This window comes from Chiroxiphia lanceolata, chromosome 17, assembly GCF_009829145.1.
Source record: "Chiroxiphia lanceolata isolate bChiLan1 chromosome 17, bChiLan1.pri, whole genome shotgun sequence".
Classification (NCBI taxonomy): domain Eukaryota; kingdom Metazoa; phylum Chordata; class Aves; order Passeriformes; family Pipridae; genus Chiroxiphia; species Chiroxiphia lanceolata.
In genome coordinates, this window is record NC_045653.1 from 13,815,968 (window position 1) to 13,836,301 (window position 20,334).

A 20,334-nucleotide genomic window follows, 5' to 3' on the forward strand; every position below is an offset into this window, starting at 1 on the left:
TCCAGAGGCACAGTCCTGCTCCCAATAGCACCAGCCTTCCATGGCCTCCAGCCTCTTCCCCTCATGCTGTCACCCTGGGAATGGTCCAGCCAAACCCCCGGGAAGCCACAAACATCACTCAGTGGCACAGAGCCCTGGCATTGCCCTTTGGCACCAGCTGGTTTCCCAGCCGTGAGATGTAAGCTGAAGTCAGGTAAGGACTTCAGCCCTTCCCTCCCAAGCCTGGAGATTAACCCCTGGTGAGAGGGTTTTGCTGCTCCTCAAGCAAAGGCAAATCCTGTCACAGGGCAGAGACAGGCTGTGTCCTCTGAGTCAACATGTGCTGGCAGCCTCCTGTTCACCCCTTGCTACCACTGAGCACCAGGGGCTGTGGTGGCACTGGCAGCAAGACCTGAGAGCCTGACATGGGGGCACAGCCCTGCCATGAGCCAACCCTTCAATGAACGCCACCCCACTCCAGCTTCAGGAGACCTTCTGCTGGGTCTGGGCTGCGGGAGAGACCCCAGACTCTCAGCACAACTCAGGATTTGCAGTTCAGGGTTGCTGCCTGTGGTGACCAGCCCACCCTGAGCCCACACACTGCAGGGGGACCAAGGGACCAGCACCACCGCTTAATTCTTTTAAAGACAAACAACACATAAAGCATTAAACATTGAAGGTGATAAGACCGAGTCACTTACCAGTCCGAGATGGAGAGAGCAGCCAGAGCGGAGACTTGGGGCACTAAAGCCACCACAGACCACGTGGATGATAAAGGTAGTGGTGAAGGAGGAACATCAACCATCCTGCTCTCAAAGGGCCTACTACTCCCAAATGTTATCAATTACTTAATCATCCCAGTCAGCACCCACTAATCACCCAGAGATTGCTGCTGAAGCAGGTTCTGCTGATGGGGCACTGCCCCTGCCCTGTCCCCTCCAGCCCAGCCTCTGGGGGCCGGCAGGACCCTCCCATTGGCCCTGCACAAGCTCCAGGATCCAGCAGCTCCTCCATCACAGGTGCTAAGGAGCTCACAAGGCCCCTCACACATGAGCTACACTTTTGTTTTGTGAGGTCTGTTTGTATTTAATTATCAAATTGCAAAGTATTTACAACCATGTTAGAGTTTCAAAGCATCTCCACCCCCCCCCCCCCCACAAAGCTGGACCTTTTCAGGTTTTTTCCCCAGTTTTATTATTATCCAAAAAAAAAGACCCAAACAAATAAAAAAAAAAAGAAAAGCTAAATATTTTACTTAGACACCAAAAAAGGCAGGTGAGGGGAGCTGGGGAGAGACACAGATCCACATGTTCTCTGCATAGTCGGTTGGAGATCTTTTACAAAAGACTGTGTAAAAAAATTATAACAGCAGAGGAGAATGACTTGCAGGATTTGATGGCGCCCAGGAAGCCAAAAAGCATCCTTAGGTGGGGGCTCCCCTCTGGAGTTTCTTGGCTTAACAAATAAACTGCCAGCCAACACTGGGGGTGGAGGGGAGGCTCTGAATCCCCGGGGCCTCTGGGCCCTGCCGTTGCGGTGGCGAGTCCGGAGATGCTGAGTCCCAGCAGAGCCGCTGCACAGAACCACGATGGACACACAGCCCTGTGCAGGAGGGCTCCTCTGGCATTGCCTTACTGTCTTCTGCCCTGAAATGTCCCCAGCATACCTCCTCTGGCAGAGCTTCCCCAAATCCATGGGGAATTAAGCCAGCCCGGGGCGCTCCTTGCGCCTGCTGCTTCCAGGGAGAGCCAGAGCCTGGACCTGCCGGGTGAGACCCATTCCCGGCCCCCTGCACCCACACGAGACCCTGCACGTGCCACAGACACCCAAACTGAACTCGTGTGCCTGCCTTCTCTCTCCCCAGCTTCCAGACCAAATCTGGCTTCTGCACGTTACAGTTGTCAGAGGCTTCTCCCAGGGATGGGGATTTTGTGGAATTCAGGCAGAGCTGTGGCACAGGCCATGGGCACAGTCCACCCCTCGGAAGGGCTGCCAAGGGACAGGGTGTCCCTGGCAGCGCCAATGGGGACATGGCAGCTGCCCATCCCAAAGGGCTGCAAACAGGGGAAGACCCAGAACATCAAGGTTTGGGGAGACCCTACCCAAACACAGAAACCTGTAAGGAAAGGAAGGGGGGAGAAAAGGCTCCAACTTTTGAAATGATTTAAAAACAAATCCATTAATCCAGTCGCTGTTCTTCAAGCCAGCAGGATCTCTCCATCCAGCTGAAGAGCCTGATCAAGCTGATTTTGAAGGTTTTACTCAAAAAAGGAGCCACCAACCAACCAACCAAGCAAGCAAGTCCTTGGTTCGTAAATAAGTGTGCAGAGACCTGTGGGAGTGAATGGGAAGCAGTGTTGTGCCCGAACTCTGCTCTGGTGGAGATCTGGAGTGGGGCTTTTGGCCACCCCCTGCCCACACTGGGCTCCCACCCAGCTTTCCTGGGACACTGGTACCATGGCAGGGACTGGTGAGAGGCGGGTTGGGTCTGCTGTCTGTGAGGAGGCTGTGCTGGAGGGACAGCCCATCCCACAGGACTGAGAGGTGGGTGAAGCCACTGGCTCCCCTCTCTGGGTCCTTCCCCCCAGGACTCCTGCCCTGCAGCACTCACCAAGCCCCCATCCCACCATGGCCCAGGAGAGCATCTGAAGACCCCCCAGGTCCTTCTGAGTGAGTGGGGCTGGCACCCAAGAGGTGAGGGAGAGAAGCTTTGTGAACCACCACAGTGAAGGGTTTCCAGCTGGATATAGCCACAGGAGGGGGAAAACCAACCCATGCAATGAAATCTAGGTCTGGGAGGGTGTAGGGACCACTCGAGGGTTATGTACAAGCAGGTGCTGAGTGGAAGAGGGCAGGGACTGGGATTTGCCACACAGAGTCTGGGAATCGGCCCCACGGGATATGTATGGGGCAAAGCTGGGCAGGGATAGCCACCCACCTCTGAAACACGGCTGAGGACTTTGGGAGCAAGCAGGGGGAGATGAGGATGCAAATGTGGCACAGCACTTCCCAGGATTCTTCTCTGGGATGGTGGCATGTGGCTTGGGATGCTGCATGGGGGCTGCAACCTGGAAGCTGAGACATGAGGGGTAAAGGGAAGCCAGCTAAAAACGTACCAGGTGAACAAAAGTATCTGTGAAAGACGAGTATTTCCCCCAAAACACTCCCAACACCCTGAACAGCTACATGGGCCGTGCACCCAACCCCCACAGTGGCAGTGGATTTGGTGGCAGGGCCAGCCTGGGGGACTCTGCTGGTGGGACAGCTGGTGGCAAAACCAGAGGTTGGAGGCTGAGGGGCACTTTACAAGGAGGTGGCTGGAAGACCTGGAGTGTGTGCTGGGAGAAAACACAGCAGGGCAGCAGGGCTGGCTGCAGACAGGGCGAGGGCTCTGTCAGCATCCCCTGTGCCACTCCCAGGAGATAAGAGACATGTCCCCTGGGGGAACAGACACAGCTGGAAGATTTGATCGTGTGCCCAGGTGCTCCTATGGGACAGTGTCCATCACCAGAGCCACGAGCAGTCACATTTCATAGTTCCAGAACCCACTAGCCCCTGAGGTCATGGCAAGGCCAGAGGGACCACCAGAGTTCTGCTGCCACCCCACGCTGGCACCACCATCCAGTGCATCACCCCCTTTGAACCAGCCAGGGATTGTGCCATCATGACACTGAGCTTAGCTCAGTTGGTTAGAGCATGGAGCCAATAACACCAAGGTCGTGGTGGGTTTGATCTCCGTGTGGGCCATTCACTTAAGAGCTGGACTCAATGGTCCTTACTGGTCCCTTCCAACTCAGCATTCTGTGATCCTGATTCTGTGGTGAAATGTCTCTGCCAGCGTCCTCAGGGGAACTGGTGCCAAGGGGGAGACAGTGGAGAGGGTGAAGAGGCAGGGAAATTTGTGCTGATTTAGAAAGGGGGTGCAGGAGACTGGGGCCATGTGTCTGAGGTGGAGTGATGCTGTCCCCCAGTCCCTCCAGGCTCATCCCAGAGCTGTAGGGGGGAAAAGTCTCCCAAAAGCCAAGTCTCTTGGCAGGAGACGCTCTGCTCGCCCTCCCGAGCCAGCTCCGCCGGCGCCCGCGGGCCCCTCTCTCCAGCGGGACAGCGCCGCTTCCACACACGGGCCACAAGTCTCAATGAGCAATGGGGGGACCCAGCACCTCCCCGGGCTGCATCCGCAGACAACGCCCCGTCCTGCTCCAGGGCTGCTCCACAAAAACAGCCCCTCGGTGGGGAGGCCAGCCCTCGGTGCCCTGCGGCGAGGACGGCAGCGTCCCTGGTGCCAGGAGGAACTCCGGGTCTATAGGTTCTCGCCAGGCTGGTACTGGGGCTCTGTCGAGGTGAAGTAGTCCTCCAGGAAAGCCTGCAGGTACTCGAAGGTGGGTCGCTCCTCCGGGTCCTTCCGCCAGCACTGGCACATGAGGTCGTGCAGGGACTCTGGGCACTCGGGCGGGCAGGGCATGCGGTACCCTCGCTCCACCTGATCCAGCACCTCCCGGTTCACCATCCCTGCATGCCAGAGGAGACACAGCATTGATCAGAGCCGGGCCAGGTCCTGCACTGCGCCTGTCCCGGGGGACACACCAAGGGTGCCGTGGTGGGACACGCCTCAGGGGCAACCCCAGTGACCCACGGAGAGAGAGATCCCCCCAGCCCAAGAGCACCTTGTCCCTGCCAGCCTGTCACCTTGCTCTTTGCTAGAGCGGGACAGGGTGGCTGGCACCTTGCATCCTGGCCAATCTCTGCTCACCCCAGTCGGGAGGATCCAACTTGGGAAGGGGCAGTGCAGCCCCAAAGGGCAGGAGAAACTTTGCATCAGTTTGTTACTCCACAAGGATGGCTCTGAGGGCCACGGAGTACCAGGAGTAAGCTCTGGGTATGAGCAGCTGGCATTGGGCACTGCCGTAGGGACAGGGCTTCTGCTGGTGGGTGCCAGCCCTCACCTGGGTACGGCACTCTGCCCTTGGTGGTCAGTTCGGTCAAGAGGATGCCAAAGGACCAGACATCTGACTTGATGGTGAACCTTCCATACAGAGCTGCTTCAGGGGCTGTCCACTTGATGGGGAACTTTGCACCTGGATGGAGAGGCAGCGTGAGGGGGTGTGTGGGGCCACGAGTGTCTCTGTGCAGTCAGAGCCACGTGTCGGCTCCAGACACAATGCACACCTCTGGGGACCAGGGACCAGTGGCCACTGCTCTGGTGCCACCTGCCTGGGCACCTCGAGGGACACGCACCTTGACGAGCAGTGTACTCGTTGTCCTCGATGAGACGAGCCAAGCCGAAGTCAGCCACTTTGCACACCAGGTTCTCCCCCACGAGGATGTTGGCTGCCCGCAGATCCCGGTGCACATAGTTCATCCTCTCCACATAGGCCATGCCGGATGCGATCTGTGGGGACCAGCACATGGGGCATCGAGGCTGACAGGGGGACACGAGGGTCCCCGGGGAGTGCCCGGCAGCACCGAGGGGAACAGCTCTGCAGTGGCACCCAGCTAGGGTGTGGGAACAACCAGCTGCTCAAACAACCCCATGAGGACACGGGTTTGCTGGCCAGGGAGAGCCAGTGGCAACAGGAATGAGCAAAATGATGGTCCCAGACTGCAACCCAGCTCCAGGCTGAGACCCAGTGGGGACCACAGCATCCACCCAAGCAAGGCTGCACAACACCCCAATACCTGACCAGTGACAGCTGTGACAGCCCAGTGAGGGGCTCAGGCAGCCAGCGCCCTTGGAAGGGGATGCAGGACACCCGGGGATGCATAAACCCACCTGAGCTGCCATATCCACGAGCTGGGGCAGCCGCAGGTACTTGCCCATCTCACCCTTCAGGAAGTCCAGGAGGCTCCCTATGAGGAAGACCATAGTCAGAGCAATGTGGAGAAGCAGTGTCCCTCGGCCACACCCTCAGTGTCCCTCCTGTGCTCACCCTTGCTCATGTACTCGGTGACAATGTAAATGGGCTCCTCTGAAACCACAGCATAGAGCTGAACCAGCTTCTCGTGCCGGAGCTTCTTCATCACCTGGGCTTCCTGCAGGAAGGCCTCCGGGGACATGGTGCCAGGCTTCAGTGTCTTGATGGCCACCCGGGTGGTGCCATTCCAGGTCCCTGTGGCACAGGACACGTGGCTCAGGACACACATACGGGACAGGGGGCCGTGTCCCTCACCTGCTCCCCCACCCCACTGCAGCCTCTGGGCACCTGCAGATGGCTGGGGACGGGATGCAGGTGGTGACAGGGAGGGGACAGCAGAGAGGGAACGCTCCTTACCCATCCACACCTCTCCAAAGCAGCCCTGTCCCAGCTTGACCTCCAGCCGCAGAGATTCCCGGGGGATTTCCCAGGCATCCTTGGCAAGGCCTTGGGTCTGGGGCTTGGATGTGGGGCAGACGTTGGTGAGACGGTGGCACAAGCCATCGGCGTGTTCTAGTAAAGGAGGGGACAACAGCAAGGTGACACTTGGGCTTTTAGGCACGTGATGTCTTTACCCCACCTCCTCCCAGCAAACACCTCGGGGACCAGTACCCAAACCCTCTGCCCTAAAACCCAGGCAGCTTTTCACCAGGGTCCCACACAACTGCTTTGGGGTTCCCCAGCCCTGTGCTGGCTTCCCAACAGCACCTGCCCTGCAGCGAGAGCAGGCACAGCACCCCGGGTGCCACCAGACCCCAAGGGGACCCCGCATGGCTACCCACTGGAGTAGTAGGCCACCAGCTGCTGCAGGCTGTTGAACTGGGTGCGGGAGGTGATGTAGAAGCCGCCGCTGTCCAGCTTGCGGATCTTGTAGTGCTTCACATTGAGCCCCTTGGCGTTGTCGAAGTCGGAGACAGAGAGGCAGTAGGCACCTGTGGGCAGGAGCGAGGGGCTGGGGGAGATGTGCTGCAGGCAGGAGCTCCCCATGGGGTCCCACGGAGGGTGGGCGTGGAGGAGGCAGCACTGGGCATGCAGGCTCCCTCTGTCACCCAAAGAAGAGGATGGGGAGCAGCTCCTGGATGCACCAGCTGGCACCTGGTGCCAGGGAGGGATGACACGTACCCCTGGCTACAGCCACAACATGCAATCACAACCTCCAGCTGCCCCCTGCTTGCACAGCAGCTCTGCCAAGCCTTGCCACCAGCCATCCTATGGGATGTGCTAACCAGGAGCATTGTCCCCCAGCCCCTAGACCTGTCAGGTCCTTCTCTGCAGCAGGAGATAGGACCAGTGGGAGGCAGGCTGGGGGAGCTCCTGACCCACCACCTCTACATCTCAGCATCTCAGAGAGGAGCCAAGGGCTGGTGGATCTAATTACCTCCTCCACAAATACCCCTTTGGGATCTTGGCTCTGCTCTGCCCACACAAGAACAACACAGTGCTGCTGGGGCCACAGAGAGCAGAGACAGAGATTTATGCTGCTGCTTGAATGAGCTGCTTCCACCAGAATAAAATAGCTAGTGATAAGTTCAAGGCATAAAAACAGAGAGGCACATCAAGGGGCTTTTCCCAAAGGTGCATTTGGAGCCAAACGAAGCCACGTTTTCAGGTAAGAAACAGCATCCTCAGGCAGTCAAACCTCAAAGATCACAACTCACACTTTTGGGAGATATAAAACAAGCATAAAGAGTCGTCAGACTTGAAAGAAGGATTAAAGTTCATTGCTCCCTCAGCCTGCCTGCCCAGGAAGCACATGTTCAAGATACTGCCACTATAGAGGGACCAGGAAAAACCAAAAAAAACCATCTACTTGGGGGTAAAGAAACAAACCAGGAGAAAAGAGCATCCTGCCAGGTGGTCCTGCTAGAGATGGAGAGGCTCCCAGCTCCCACCCTGCCATGAGCTGAACCATCTCTCTGAAGGGTGCCTGCCAGGCGCAGTGGTGGGAGAGAAGTGGCCACGTCCCCCCCCAGACCATGGGCTCAGTGGTGTAATGGTGTGTTCAGCACAGTCACTGGGGATGTGATGGGGGCAGCAGCACTGGCTCCCTGGGGATCAGCACTGGCAGGGGAGATCCCAGGAGGCTGTCCATGCTGAGGGGCATCACTCAGCAATGCCAAACATCGTCTCCTGTCTATATGGTATGACCTTTTTCTCCTTCTCCCTCCCCCCGTGCCTAAGCTGAGGAACTTGGATCCCACAGAGTGACTGAGGGGACTCAAGGTACCCCCACACTCTTTAGAGGGTCTCTCTGAGGCCAGCCCCCCCCCAAACCCTCTTACCTTTTGTGGTCTCACTCTCCCGGACCAGGAAGGTCCCTCGGGGGTTTTCGGGGTTGAGCAGCAGCCGCTCGGACTCCCGGCGAGTGATCTTCCCAAAATACCACCTGCAGGAGCAAAGCAGCAGCTCAGCACCTGGCACCTTCCCACCCCCTCCACTGCCCGCCCAAGCAGGGGCCTCAGCCCCAGCCTCCACACCACAGATTTTGGAGACCAGGGGCTGCATCTCTGGGCTTGGGCGCCTCAGGGTGTGCCTTGTCCCTGTACAGCCCAGGCTGGGCATCGCCCAAGGAGCAACCCTGCTCCACAGGCCTTGGAACACCTTCACTCTGAAAGCCTTCAGGGGTCCCTGAAGCCCCCCAAGGTCTTGCTGAGGGATACCACGCTGCTGGCTGGGAAAGGGACATAGCTGGCACCTCCTGCTCTGAGACATACATCTGGCTTTTCCCCTGCCTGCTCTCCCTGTGTGACAACTCCCTCCACACTCAGCCTGATCTGCACAGGTGGAGCCAGCAGTGTGTCCATGTGGAGGAGTAAAATCATAGAAACAGAACAGTTTGGGTTGGAAGGGACCTTAAAGATCACCTCATTCCAAACCTCCTGCCATGGGGCCTGGAACCTTCCTGCCACACCTTCTCCTAGACCATGTTGTCCAAAGCCTCATCTAATCTGGCCACGAAGACTTCCAGGGATGGGTCAGGCACAGCTTCTCTGGGCAACCTGTGCCAGTCCCTCACCACCCTCACAGGGAAGAACTTCTTCCTAACATCTAATCTAAATCTCTCCTCTTTTAGTTTAAAACCATTCCCTCTTGTCCTCTCACAGGCCCCTCTACCCACGTAAAAAGTCGCTCTCTCTCTCTTTTATGAGCCCCCTTTAAGTCCTGGAAGGGTGCAACGGAGCCTTCTCTTCCCCAGGCTCTCCATAAAAACCAGACCAAAAGCATCCACAGCCCCACTATGCTCCCCCCTCCACCACGCAAGCACACTGCACCACTGCACTTGTGGGCCTTAAAGGAAGGCTGGAAAACATTTACGGGGTTTGCACACTCAAAGGGGAAAACAGCAAAGAGGAAGGCTTCCCCCAGGAGCAGGGCAGGGGCAGGGAGGAACACTCGGGGTGAGTTTGCTATCGCTCTTTTTTAAACTGTCTAAAAGATGGCAATTACTCTTCAGCCTGGATGGAGTCTGAGGGCGCGACATAGTTACTGGGGATGTAGCCCGTCTGTCCTGTAGTGAGGGAATGAGCCAGCCACCAGTCACCTTCCCTGCAAGAGAACCAAAACACACTCAGTGTGAAGCCAGGAGCCCCCCGGCCAGCCCCTCACCCGCCCACAGGCACCGGGGGAGGACGAGCCAGCACAGAGCCCTGCCGGGAAGGGGGACAGCCCTGCAGCCCCAGCCCCACAGCCAGACCCCAGCCAGGAGTGCCCCTGCTGCCAGCCCCTGCCCATGGCTCTGTCTGGGTGAGCTCTTATTAGTGGGGCCACCCATTTGCATATGGGATGAACTTTAAACTTAAACTGGGCAGGGCAGCCCATGAGCCAGAATACCTTCAGAGCCACGGGAACGGGAATGGGGTCTGGCTGGAGGTTGTGGGGCACTGGGGGTCCCAGCAGCAGGGGGGAGCAGCAGGCGAGGGGAGGGAGGGGAAATGGGGAGAAGCAACAGAAGGATGGCAGCAATTAACAAAGGCAACAGGAAAACCCAGGAGAGTTAGTTAAATACAGGCTGCAGAAAAGCAACAGGAAGGGGCTGAGGTTTGGGCAGGGGCTGAGCCCTGCCCAGCAGTGATGCCCAGTCTGGATGCAGCGGGATCTGTCCAGCCTGGATGCCCTGCTCACAGCCCCAGGATGGGCACCCCACGTGGCTGCAGCCCTGACCTGAGCTTTGTGCAGTCCCACAAAGGGCGGGCTCTGCCTGCACAACCATGAGTGTGACTTGTTGTCCCCAAAAACCTGGGGCTTAGCCACCATCCATCCCTCCAGCCCCAGGATCAGCAGCCCCAGGCACGTCCCCAGGAGCTGGAGTCTCTTCCCCACTCTGCCCTCCTGCCCACCAGCTCCTGCTCCAGACAGGGCTGGAGAGGACAATGAATAGAGAGGAACAAGAGGACGGCAGGAGGCGGCTTCCCCTTCCTGCAGACAGCAGGGCTCTTCCTCCCACCACCTGCATCTTCTTGCCCATCAAAGACAGAGTCACCAAACTCATCCTGACCACAAGGGAGACGAGGCTACGGGAAAACTGCAGATTCGTGGGAACAGCCCCGTAAGGATGCAGGAACTTGGCAGGACAACCTCCACAAACACATTACAGAAAAACACTAATAACCTCAGCCACCACTGCAGGGCTCATCAGACCACATCCAGACCCATCCCTGACCCTGCAGATGTGTAAACCTCCATCCTCACTCCAGACACACCAGCAGCTAAACCAGCGATGCTTCTAAGTGTCCTGGAGAACCCAGACACGGCCCCCAGCTCCTCACAGAGGTGGGGCAGGGGACAGCAGGGACCTTCCAGGCCTCTCCTCCCACCCACGGAGCTGGGCTTTGCCCCTGGACCAGCCTGGCAGCAGCCCTGGATGGCACTTCAGCCTCTCCCAGCCCCAGCATGGCAGGCAGCTTGGGCTCCCCAGCCAGGGCTGCTGCCCCAGTCACCTTTACTGAGGTGGCTCTGAAAGCTGGTTGGGCTCTTTCCCACAGCACCAGAGTAAACATCTGCTTGAAAAATGCCCAGCTTTTGACTTGTGGCTTCATTCCAGCTCGGGCTGCAAGGCTGCAAGCTGGGAATTCAGCAAAAACAAACTATTCCAAAAATATCTCAGCGGGGAAAAAAATAATAATAATCATCATCATCAAAACAAAGCATTTCAACAATTCCCTGCACAATCTTACCCAAAATATCCCACCACATCCCTGCTGGCTGCCAGCTGGCTGGGAGGAGACCTCCTCCCACTGGAAATGGGACCACGAGAGCCTTTCTGCACTGGGGGGGATTGGGAGGCTGACCTGGAGCAGGGATCTCAGTGATGTGGAAGCTTCTCCTTCTGTCCTGCACAACCCTGGTTAAGTCAGAGCAGCCAAAACCTGCCACCACCCTGCAAAGCCACTATGGCCATGGGCTCCTGCTCTGCCCAGGACCTGCCAGCCCTTCCCAGACTGACCCTCCCCACAGCTCCAGGGATGCCCTGCCAGGGAGCCTAGAGGAAGGGGACATCACACGCCTGCCTGTTGCTGTCTCCAAAGTGCAGCAGCTTGAGCTGTTCCCAGACTGCCTAAGCATCTCTGGGAACTCAATGAGAAGAGTGATTCACGCCCTGAGAACTGCACAAACTGCCCAGCTTCCTCCACTGCCTCTCTCCCTGTGGACATCCCACCCACACAGACACTGGGAAGGTCAGCAGCTACATCCTGCACCCTCCACCAAAGGGCTGTGTCACCAAACGAAGCCCTTTTGCTCCCCACGATGCTGTAGAGCCCATCACAGCTTGACCCTTCCCTCTGACTGATAAATAGAAGCAGAGGAAAAAAAAAGTGTGGAAACCTCAGAAGTGATATGAGGTGTAAAGAAAAAACCCACATATATGGGCCTGGTCTGGACCTCCATGAGCAGAGCTCACTTTGCAACAGCCCAAACTCAAGCACAGGGCTCTTACACTGCTGAGGCTGAAAGTAAGAAGCCCCAAAACCCCCAAATTCAGGCTTTTCCTGTAGCATTGAAGCCCTGAGCATCCTGGACTTCATGGATGAAACAAATCACCATTAATAAACAGCACTGGAACAATGAGAACAAGGATCAGATTGAAAACATGTTTGTGCAACGCTGCCCGAGCATTGCAGGAGAAATCTCACTCCCAGGGTGTTCCCTCGTCTTTCCACTCTTTGACCTTGCAAAGCTGTTTTGGGTGCCCAGGTTGGGAGGCAGCACTGGAGGGGAACGGGAGCTGCAGACCCTTGGGACCTGTGACAGCTCCATGCCTGGGGACACTGGCTCTGCCAGCCAGGCTCCAGACCATGTGTGCCACGTTAGGACAGACCACACATGGATTTAATAATACAGGATCATGTTTAGGAGCATCTTCCAGCTGGCCACGCTGCCCTGCTCTACACAGCACGTGATGTATGTGCTGTGATGACCAGGACAGGGAGCAAACCAGGGAGTCAGACTCCTAAGGACATGCCTGAGTCCCCAGAGTCAGTCATGAAAAATAAAAGTATAATTAAAAAATGAAAAAAAAAAAAAAGGGCAAAAAAGGCCAGGAGGAAGTGAAGAACCAACGGGAAAGGAACTGCAGAGGGGAGCCAGGCACAGACAAAGAAAGGGGCCAGGTTCAGAGCTCCCAGGTGCAGACACAGCTCTGGATGGAACAGTTCCCCAGCATGGGAAGGGACTCCCTGCTCTGTCCCAGTTGCTCAAGGAAAACGAACCCAACTGACCACAAAACCATTGGTAAACCATCTCCTCCCAGCCCTGCTCCAACCAACCTGCTCTAATGTGGGCAGCATATGGGTTTTGATCATGTAGATCATTAATAATAACAGTAATAATGTGCCATACACACCTGACATCCACTTTCCTCCTAAGTGACAGCATGGAGGGAGAGAAAGAAGAGTCAAGAGAGAAGGTGAGACCAGAGACAGCTTGCAAGCACAGGGGAAAGCACCTGTGAAGCTGAGGAATCTGTCCAGGCAAATGAGAGGGAGCTGAGCATGGATGGGGACGGGGAACCAGTGGGGACATGGCCCTGTGTTGGAGGGCACAGACGGGCCAGCAAGCTGAGGAGGCAGCTTGGTGACAAGGCTGCCAGGCCACAGTGACCAGCAGCAGGGCCAGGAGGATGAGGAAGTAGGCAAATGATTGCTTCTAGCATCAGTGTCCTTGGACAAGTCACTGTGTCCGTGCACACTTGGGGGCTCTCTCTCTGACCCCCCACCCCTGGGAGAGCTGGTCCTGCTGGGCTGGGCTGGGGGCTCCACAGGAGGGACAGAGATGGCAGCTCATCACATGGGTGTGGCTGCAGGGACAGGGACGGGGACACTCACGTGTTGTTGACGATTTGCAGGCGCTCTCCTTTCTTGAAGGACAAGTCCGTTTCCGTCCGGGACTCGTAGTCATAGAGGGCCACGAAGGTGGTGACTCCACCTGCGACACAGAGCTCTCAGGAGGGGCACAGCCACGGGTGCTGCTGCAGGGGTGCCCCTCACCAGGGACCTCCCTCTCCCACCATCCTCCCACGGGCCAACAACACACAGATCTGCTTCTCCCCCAAGCACAGAGTCCCTCAAAAGCAGAAGACCCCAAGAAGCTGGCCCCGAGCCCACAAAGACCCAACCGAGCCCCTCCCCGCCCTGCCGAGCCCCAGCCCACACCAACCAGCCAGCGCCCCGGCACGCTGCGGAGAGGTGACCGTGTCAGAGGTGTTGAAGCCTCCAAAGAGCTTGGGTTCAGCAGCCATGGTCCCGAAGGCACGGCTGGGGGTGCGGTGGGCATCGGGGGCTGCCGCCTTGCTGGGTGTCTGCGAGGCCGGGTAACCCCCATGGTGGGTGTTGTCGGTGGGCTCCAGGCTGCGCCGGCGCTGGCTGGGGTCTTTGGGCTTGCTCTTGCTGCTCCCCATGGTCCCGGGCTGGAGGAGACACAGACACGCAGAGGGCCTCTGTTATTATTGTTATAATGATTATTATTACAATTAGTAAGCAGAAGTCGCTCCCCAGGGCTTGGGTGACAGATGCCTGCCCACCAGGAAACGAAACAACCTCTGGAGTCTGTTCAAGCATCAGCTGCCGGGAAGTCTGGCCACCCTGCCCTTGCCCTGGGACAGCATCGCCCCTCCGTAACACTGAGCCACCTCCTGCGTGGCCACAGCAGCCAGTGAAACACCAGGAGTGGAGTTTTCAGGACACGCTTTGGGAGAGGAGGGAAGCACACTGAGCCCTGGGAATGTGGAGCGAGGATGCTGAGCGTGGAGCCTGGACCTGTGGTCAAGAGTGCAGCAGCTCTGGGGCCAGGCACCCGCTGTGGGATGTAGCTCAGTCCCACCCAGATGCGTTTCCTCGTACATGAGAGTTTGTACCAGGGTGTGGACAGGAGAAAACAAGACACAGACAAATATCCACGTGCTTGGATTACTGTGACAGCAGAAATTTGGAGAACCCACAGCTGTATCACTGCTGGCTCAGGATGGGGATTTAATTGCTGAACATGTACCTTTGAAGTCCAAAACATGCAGCAAATGGGATAAAAGCTTAAATCAGGAGCAGTTTCAGGCAGCTCAGAGCTAAGGACCAAGGGATCTCAGCTTTATATATAGTCAAATAGTTTATATATATAGCCTTCCTTTCCACTCAAGATCACACTCTATAAATACCTTCAAGGTAATGATATAAATGAAGGAAGGGAATTATTTGCAGTCTCCAAAGATGGCAGGATACCCAGCAGTGTCCTGAAGCTATGGAAGGAAATATTTAGGCTAGATCACGCATGGCAGGAGAGAAAAGGGAGGTGGAGACAACCAGGGAGGAGACTATCTCTGATAAGAACACAGAAGCAGGGAAGCAGCAGAGGAGGCAGCCACTGCCTGTGGGGTGCGGGACTTGGATGCAGCCACTAGTGAGGCTGTGCCAGGGGTTTTTCTAGCCCAGCTTTGAAGAGAATTCAGGCCAAACCCTCACGAGCAGGGCCAGAGCCACGGGCAGCCCCAGCAGCCTGCACAGCCCCAGTGTCAGTGGGGCAGAGCCCCTGGCTCCTGCCATGGAGAAGCTTAGGGGTGCCAGGCACAAGCTCTGCTCCCCTCCCAGCTCCCCTCCCCACAGTGCTCGGGGCTTATTTCCCAGAAGACACAACTTCCATCCACTCTTTTCCAGCTCCCACATTATACAAGCAATGTACACAAGCAGTGTCCTGGTGTGACCCGTGCTGGCAGGATCAGACCCTGCCAGGGTCAGGGAATTGGAATAAACTGATTTTTTAGGAATTGGAATAAACTGCTAGGTATGACTCCAGCAGCCACTCCAGTGGGGAGAAGAGCTGTCCTTCCTCCTATGGATGCGGGAACAAGGAAGGACCAATGCCTCTATCTGCCACGGGACCCAGCCCATGTGTATCTGTCCTGGACTTTGGGGTTCTCGAAGCAAAGAAAGGTCAAATATAAGCTTTGCACTGGCAAATTGTCACTGCCAACAATCCAGAGGCAGATCCTGCAGCCAGGGAGGAGGGTGTCTGTCCCGTAAATAAATGCACTTTAAAAGCCTGGTGCCGAAGATACTAAAGCAGAACTGCAGGGGAAAGCAGGACCTTAGAAGCAAAGAGAAGAAGCCCCCACCACCCCATCCCCAGCAAGCCCCTCTCTCACCTCTGCCCAGAGCTCCAGCTCCCACGGGCACTCCCGGGATGGCAGCAGCAGTGCAGGGAGGAAAGTGGGGGCACAGTGGGGCTGTGACCGTGTGGCTTGTGACTGCCCACGCGACCGTGAGCAAGGGCAGAGCCGCTCAGAGTTTCCCCTGGAAACAGCACTTCCCCAGGCAGGAAAACTCCCTGGCTGGGGCAGCAGATTTAGCAGCACTTCAGGGACACAAGTGTCCCCCGAGCACATCCAGCCTGGGTCAGCAAAGGATTTGTCAGCATGCTGAGAAAATCAGAGTATAAAATACTCAATATGCCCAGAGATTAGCCAGGACCACAGCACAGAGATGGGAGAGTGGATCCCCGAGGCACTTCCCCAAAGCAGGTGAGTCCTTGCCTTCACACCCGTGAGCCTGCGGGCACAGGATGTGCATCTCCCAGGCATGTCCCAGCCAGGGATGCTATGGACTGTGAGATCATCCCTCCTGTGCAGTGGTTTGGGCAGGGAGATCAGAGCTCCCACCCTGCACCGGGGTGCTGACCCCCCTGGGCAAGGGCTTTGCTGGGTGTGCTGGTCACCAGGACATGATGCTCCAACGGGGCCCAGTGCAGGAGGAGGAGGAGGAGGAGCAGGAGGCATGAACCCATGGTCCTCTGGGGAAGGGGCTGCAGAGCAGCGAGCTCTGCTCCAAGCTCTCCTGTTGCTTTGCACATAAATACCTGTACGCTCTTGCTTCGACTTGGCTAGTGCAAAATGCAGGCTGGCAACCCCAAACTGTGCCCAGAGGCACTGGCAGCCTTGCACCATCCCCACTCTGAGTTCCAGGTAACTCAGCCCACAGGACCACATGGCTTTAGCCCTGTGGCTCTCCACCTGTCCCCAGGGAGGAGAGGGGGCCTGAGAAATACCCTGTGACCCCAATATCCCCCTTGGCAGCCAGGGAGGAAAGGGTGCACATTCCCCTGGGAGAATGCAGGGTTGTGCAAGAGCCTGGCAAAGGAGTGATTAATGACAGCAGGAATGTGCTGTGCACTCAGGTCCTGGGAGGCACCAGGGAGAGACCCCCCTGCTTCCAGCAGAGCCACTGATGAACTCCCCCAGAGTCAAAGGGCAGACAAGGAAGGGGGTGAACCAACCACCCAATGTGGCAGCTCCCAGCACACCCCAGCAGCATCACTGGGGGCTGTGGGACAGCACTACAGCAGCCAGACTGCAAAAAATACCCATGGCCAGCAGCTGTGCTGTGTTTATGTCTAATAAATTTATGTCTAATAAAGACAGCATTTCCACACGCAGCAGACTGCAGGGATGCTCAGCACCACCAGCATCCAGCCAGGGCAGCCTGTCCAACACCCAGTGGGATATTTCCCTTCTCCCTTGCTTTTCACAGCCAACAGTGCTGGGATGGGGGGCTCAGCATCACTCCCCACCCCGGCCAGTGTCTTGGTTTCCAGCAGGGCTTCCCTACTCCCCCTCCCAAGGCTGGTGTGGCAGGCTGGAGCACAGCCAGCATTCCCGTGCTCGCTCTGACTGATGCGAGGTGGCGGACGAGGCAGCTTTCCTGCGGCGGGGATTAACACCCCGGGCACGTCGCAGCCTGCAGGAACTCCCTGCTTCCCGCTCCGGGGGGTCAGTGCCAGCAGCACATCGTGAACCACCACCGTGATGAGTTGCGGGGCCTCAGCTCTGCCCCCCGGGCTGGCCACGCCTCGGCGAACACCCAGGAGGGTTCAGCCTTTGGCATCCGCACCCAGCCCCCAGCCCACCCACAGATGCTCAAGGGCCAAATCGGCTGTGGCAGTGCAGCCAGGGCCCCAGAGCTGAGCCCCCCCGGCAGGTAAAGTGGCCTGGTTCCCCCTCCCCGGGCCATCGGCGATGCCTTACCAGTGCTTTCGGCTACAGCCTCGCCGCGGGGTGGGGAGGTGCCGCCGGCCAGCTCAGCTCAGCTCCCGCCGCAGCCTGTGAGACAAGGGAACGTCAGCGCCCGTGGCAGCACCCGCACCCCCGACCGTGCCCTCTGCCCCCCGCCGGTGCCCAGCACTGCCACTGCCCTCCTCCTCCTCCTCCTCGCCACCCCTCCAGCGCGGGGCCGGCAGCTCACACCCGCCCGCTCTGATCTCTCATGTGTGAAGAGGGGACGATTCTCTGCTCCACTTCATCAAACCCACCGGAGACGGGAGAGGAGGTGGCTGCAGCCGCCCCGGGCGATGTCCCAGGATGGGAGGGGAGCGTGGACACCCCCAGTGTACCGAGTGATTTTTCAGGAGAGAAACAAAGCCAGTTCCTCCAGACACACCAGCATTTTCAGCTCTGCTGCTCCATCTCTGGACAGCCAGGACCTGCGGCAGGGAGGGTCGGCTACCAACTGGGGACCTTTTCCCCTGGGATGAGTCACCTTCTCCACTCCCAAAAGCACAGACAGATGCTACAGTACGAACCATGCACAAGGTCTGGGAGGCAACATGTGCTGCTGAAGCCCTGACTCAGCCAAAAAAGGACATTTTAGCTAAATTTTTCTAAATGGACAGTTTTCTGTCCCAAAATCGTGCAATGGTGGGACACTTCTCAGCAGCAGTGGTTTGGGGCAGAGTTTCAAGTGGAAAGCAGACCAGGACATGGCCCTGCAGAGTCAGGACTGCACCTCGCCTGGCTCTGCCACCCCTTCCCATTCCCCAGATCCTGCAGGAACTGCCTCTGCTCCCTCCTCTCCTACCAAAAGCAAAACCTCTCTCCAACCAGCCCTGCTCACCCAGTGCTGAGCAGAGGCTTGAGCTGTCCCCGAGGGGCTCCTGCTCCTGGATGGAGGGGATTTAGCCCCTACAGCTTCACAGCCCCAAGCACCATCCCAACAGGCTCCTCTCCCAGCTGGAGCACAGGTTTCACACCTCATCCAAGGGGAACATCCCGGTGGCTGCCATGCAGGGGCTGTGCCCCACCGCAGGTTTGTTTTGATGGCCTCCCCTTCCCACTGCTAATAAGTTTTGTCACTATTTTTAGTGCATTTGATTAGGATAATGAGCAGGAGCTGACTGACAGCTCTTCAAGACATTGAATGGTTTGTAATTTGTACTTGACGAATACTCGCTGGCAATGATTGCACAGCAGGATGGAAGGGGAAAGCTGCAGCCCCAACTCCAGGCTGTAGCACATACAAATAAGGCTGTGCCAGCACACACGTGGTGCTCGTGTCCCCACCACCCAGGCATGCTGTGACATGGGCTCCCAGGCACACACTGCAAAGCCATGATCATGACCCGACCAAATAGGGCCAAAAAAGCCATGAGGGAAACCCAAGTAGGCCTGAGCTTGGGGCCAGCCACACACCGGGTGCTGAGGTGCCAGGTCCTGCAACAGAGAAGGGCCAGGTCCCCATGTGGATGGATGCACTTGCAACTTCACAGTGCCAGGCTTGGGTGTTTGGTGGCTGAAAGTGGCTGCTGTGGCAGCAGCCTGGCACTGCCTGGCACATCTGGCACAGCCCAGCACAGTCCTGCTGCTCGCTTGGCAGAGATGCTGCCATCCTCACCAGCATATCACTGGCACAGCCATGGCCAGGCTCAGGCAACTGGCCAGTGCTGCCATCCCCACCTATCTGTGTGCTGCTGGCTCTGCATTCAGGGTCTTCCCGGCCCCCCATCCCTCCCCAGCTGGAGGGGAGGATGCCAGGGCTGAGCCCAGCCATGCACCCTGCCCGGGGCAGAGGCCGCAGCAAGGAGAGGCCAACCCCGCCCTCCCCTCTCCAAAAGCAATTAAAAATGAGACACACTTGGCTGCACAACTCAGCTCGGATCAGATCACGGCACGCGAGACAGTGGCGTCCCCATCCTCCCCCGCCGGCGCTGGGAACACTGCCTGGACTGCCCAGCATCCCCACACCTCTGCCACCCGCGCTCCAGGGTCAGCCCCCCAAAAATCAACTGGCAAGTTGGGCAATAGGTAGGGCATCCTCTGCCCTACCTCCCTGCGGCAGAGATGCTCTGGCAAAGGCAACAGCGAGGGGAACCGGCTGCCCTCCCGGCGAGTCCCGCTGTTTTCCGCCGCGCCTGGATCGCTCAAGGATACAATGGCCGTGGAACGGGCAGGCTGACAGTGGGCTGGCGGCGAGGGGAAGCGATCTTACCGTCCTTGCAAAGACACTAACAAAAGACACTGATTGGGAGCAGACAAAACACAGCAGAGGCAGAAACCTTGGGAAATGCCGCGACAGGCTGGGGCCCGATACCAGACACCAAACCTTGGGGAGGGAAACAGGCTCCGTCCTTGGGGCTGCTCTGGGGCTGAGTGGGTGCTGAGCGGCACTGCCAGCAGGTGGGACGGGGTGATGAGGGAGAGCAGGGCGAGGGGCTGGGGCAGCAGCATCCACCCGCTGATGGAGGAAGCCGAGCTGAGCCGTGTCCTCGGCTCACAGAGCCCCGGTGAGATTAATCACGGCAACTGTCTCACACCAGACTGAAAAATGAAGCGTGCGGGACGGCGGGCGAGACAAAGCAGCCTGGCGGCGCCCAGCCCGTGGCAGCAGGCACTGGGGACAGGGAGAGGCAGAGAGCAGCAATCCCAAACCCATCGGACCCCTCCCTCCCCTTTGCACACAACCAACCCCATCCCAGCAGCACTGGGGTCCTGCTGGGGCAGATCTGTGCAGGACAAATGGAAACCACCTAGGAGGTGTGCCATTTAAACCAGAGGTCCTGCGCTGGGGGCGCTTCGCTGTCCCCTGTGTCCCCCTGCGTGGGTGGCACAGTGACAGGTGACAGCAGTGCTGCCCCTGCCATTGTGGCCCCCAGACAGTGGGGTCAGCGCCAAGGGTGATGAATCACCATGGTT

The 20,334-nt window shown here is 57.8% G+C and overlaps 1 protein-coding gene across 2 annotated transcripts; it reads right to left on the minus strand.

The window, feature by feature from the left end:
- Window positions 1-1,050: 1,050 nt before the first annotated feature.
- SRC (SRC proto-oncogene, non-receptor tyrosine kinase) lies at window positions 1,051-17,469 on the minus strand. 2 transcript variants are annotated; one of them, XM_032705215.1, is made up of 13 exons: window positions 17,395-17,469; window positions 13,545-13,794; window positions 13,214-13,313; window positions 12,733-12,750; window positions 9,339-9,437; window positions 8,174-8,277; window positions 6,674-6,823; window positions 6,249-6,404; window positions 5,907-6,086; window positions 5,750-5,826; window positions 5,215-5,368; window positions 4,923-5,054; window positions 1,051-4,488 (listed from the first exon to the last, which is right to left on the minus strand). In XM_032705215.1, exons 2-13 carry the CDS (start codon window positions 13,783-13,785, stop codon window positions 4,280-4,282), a joined length of 1,620 nt encoding a protein of 539 aa, XP_032561106.1. In that variant the 5' UTR covers window positions 13,786-13,794; window positions 17,395-17,469; the 3' UTR covers window positions 1,051-4,279. The 2 variants fall into 2 exon arrangements, with proteins under 2 accessions (XP_032561106.1, XP_032561107.1); XM_032705216.1 differs by lacking the exon at window positions 12,733-12,750.
- Between the last annotated feature and the right edge of the window lie 2,865 nt (window positions 17,470-20,334).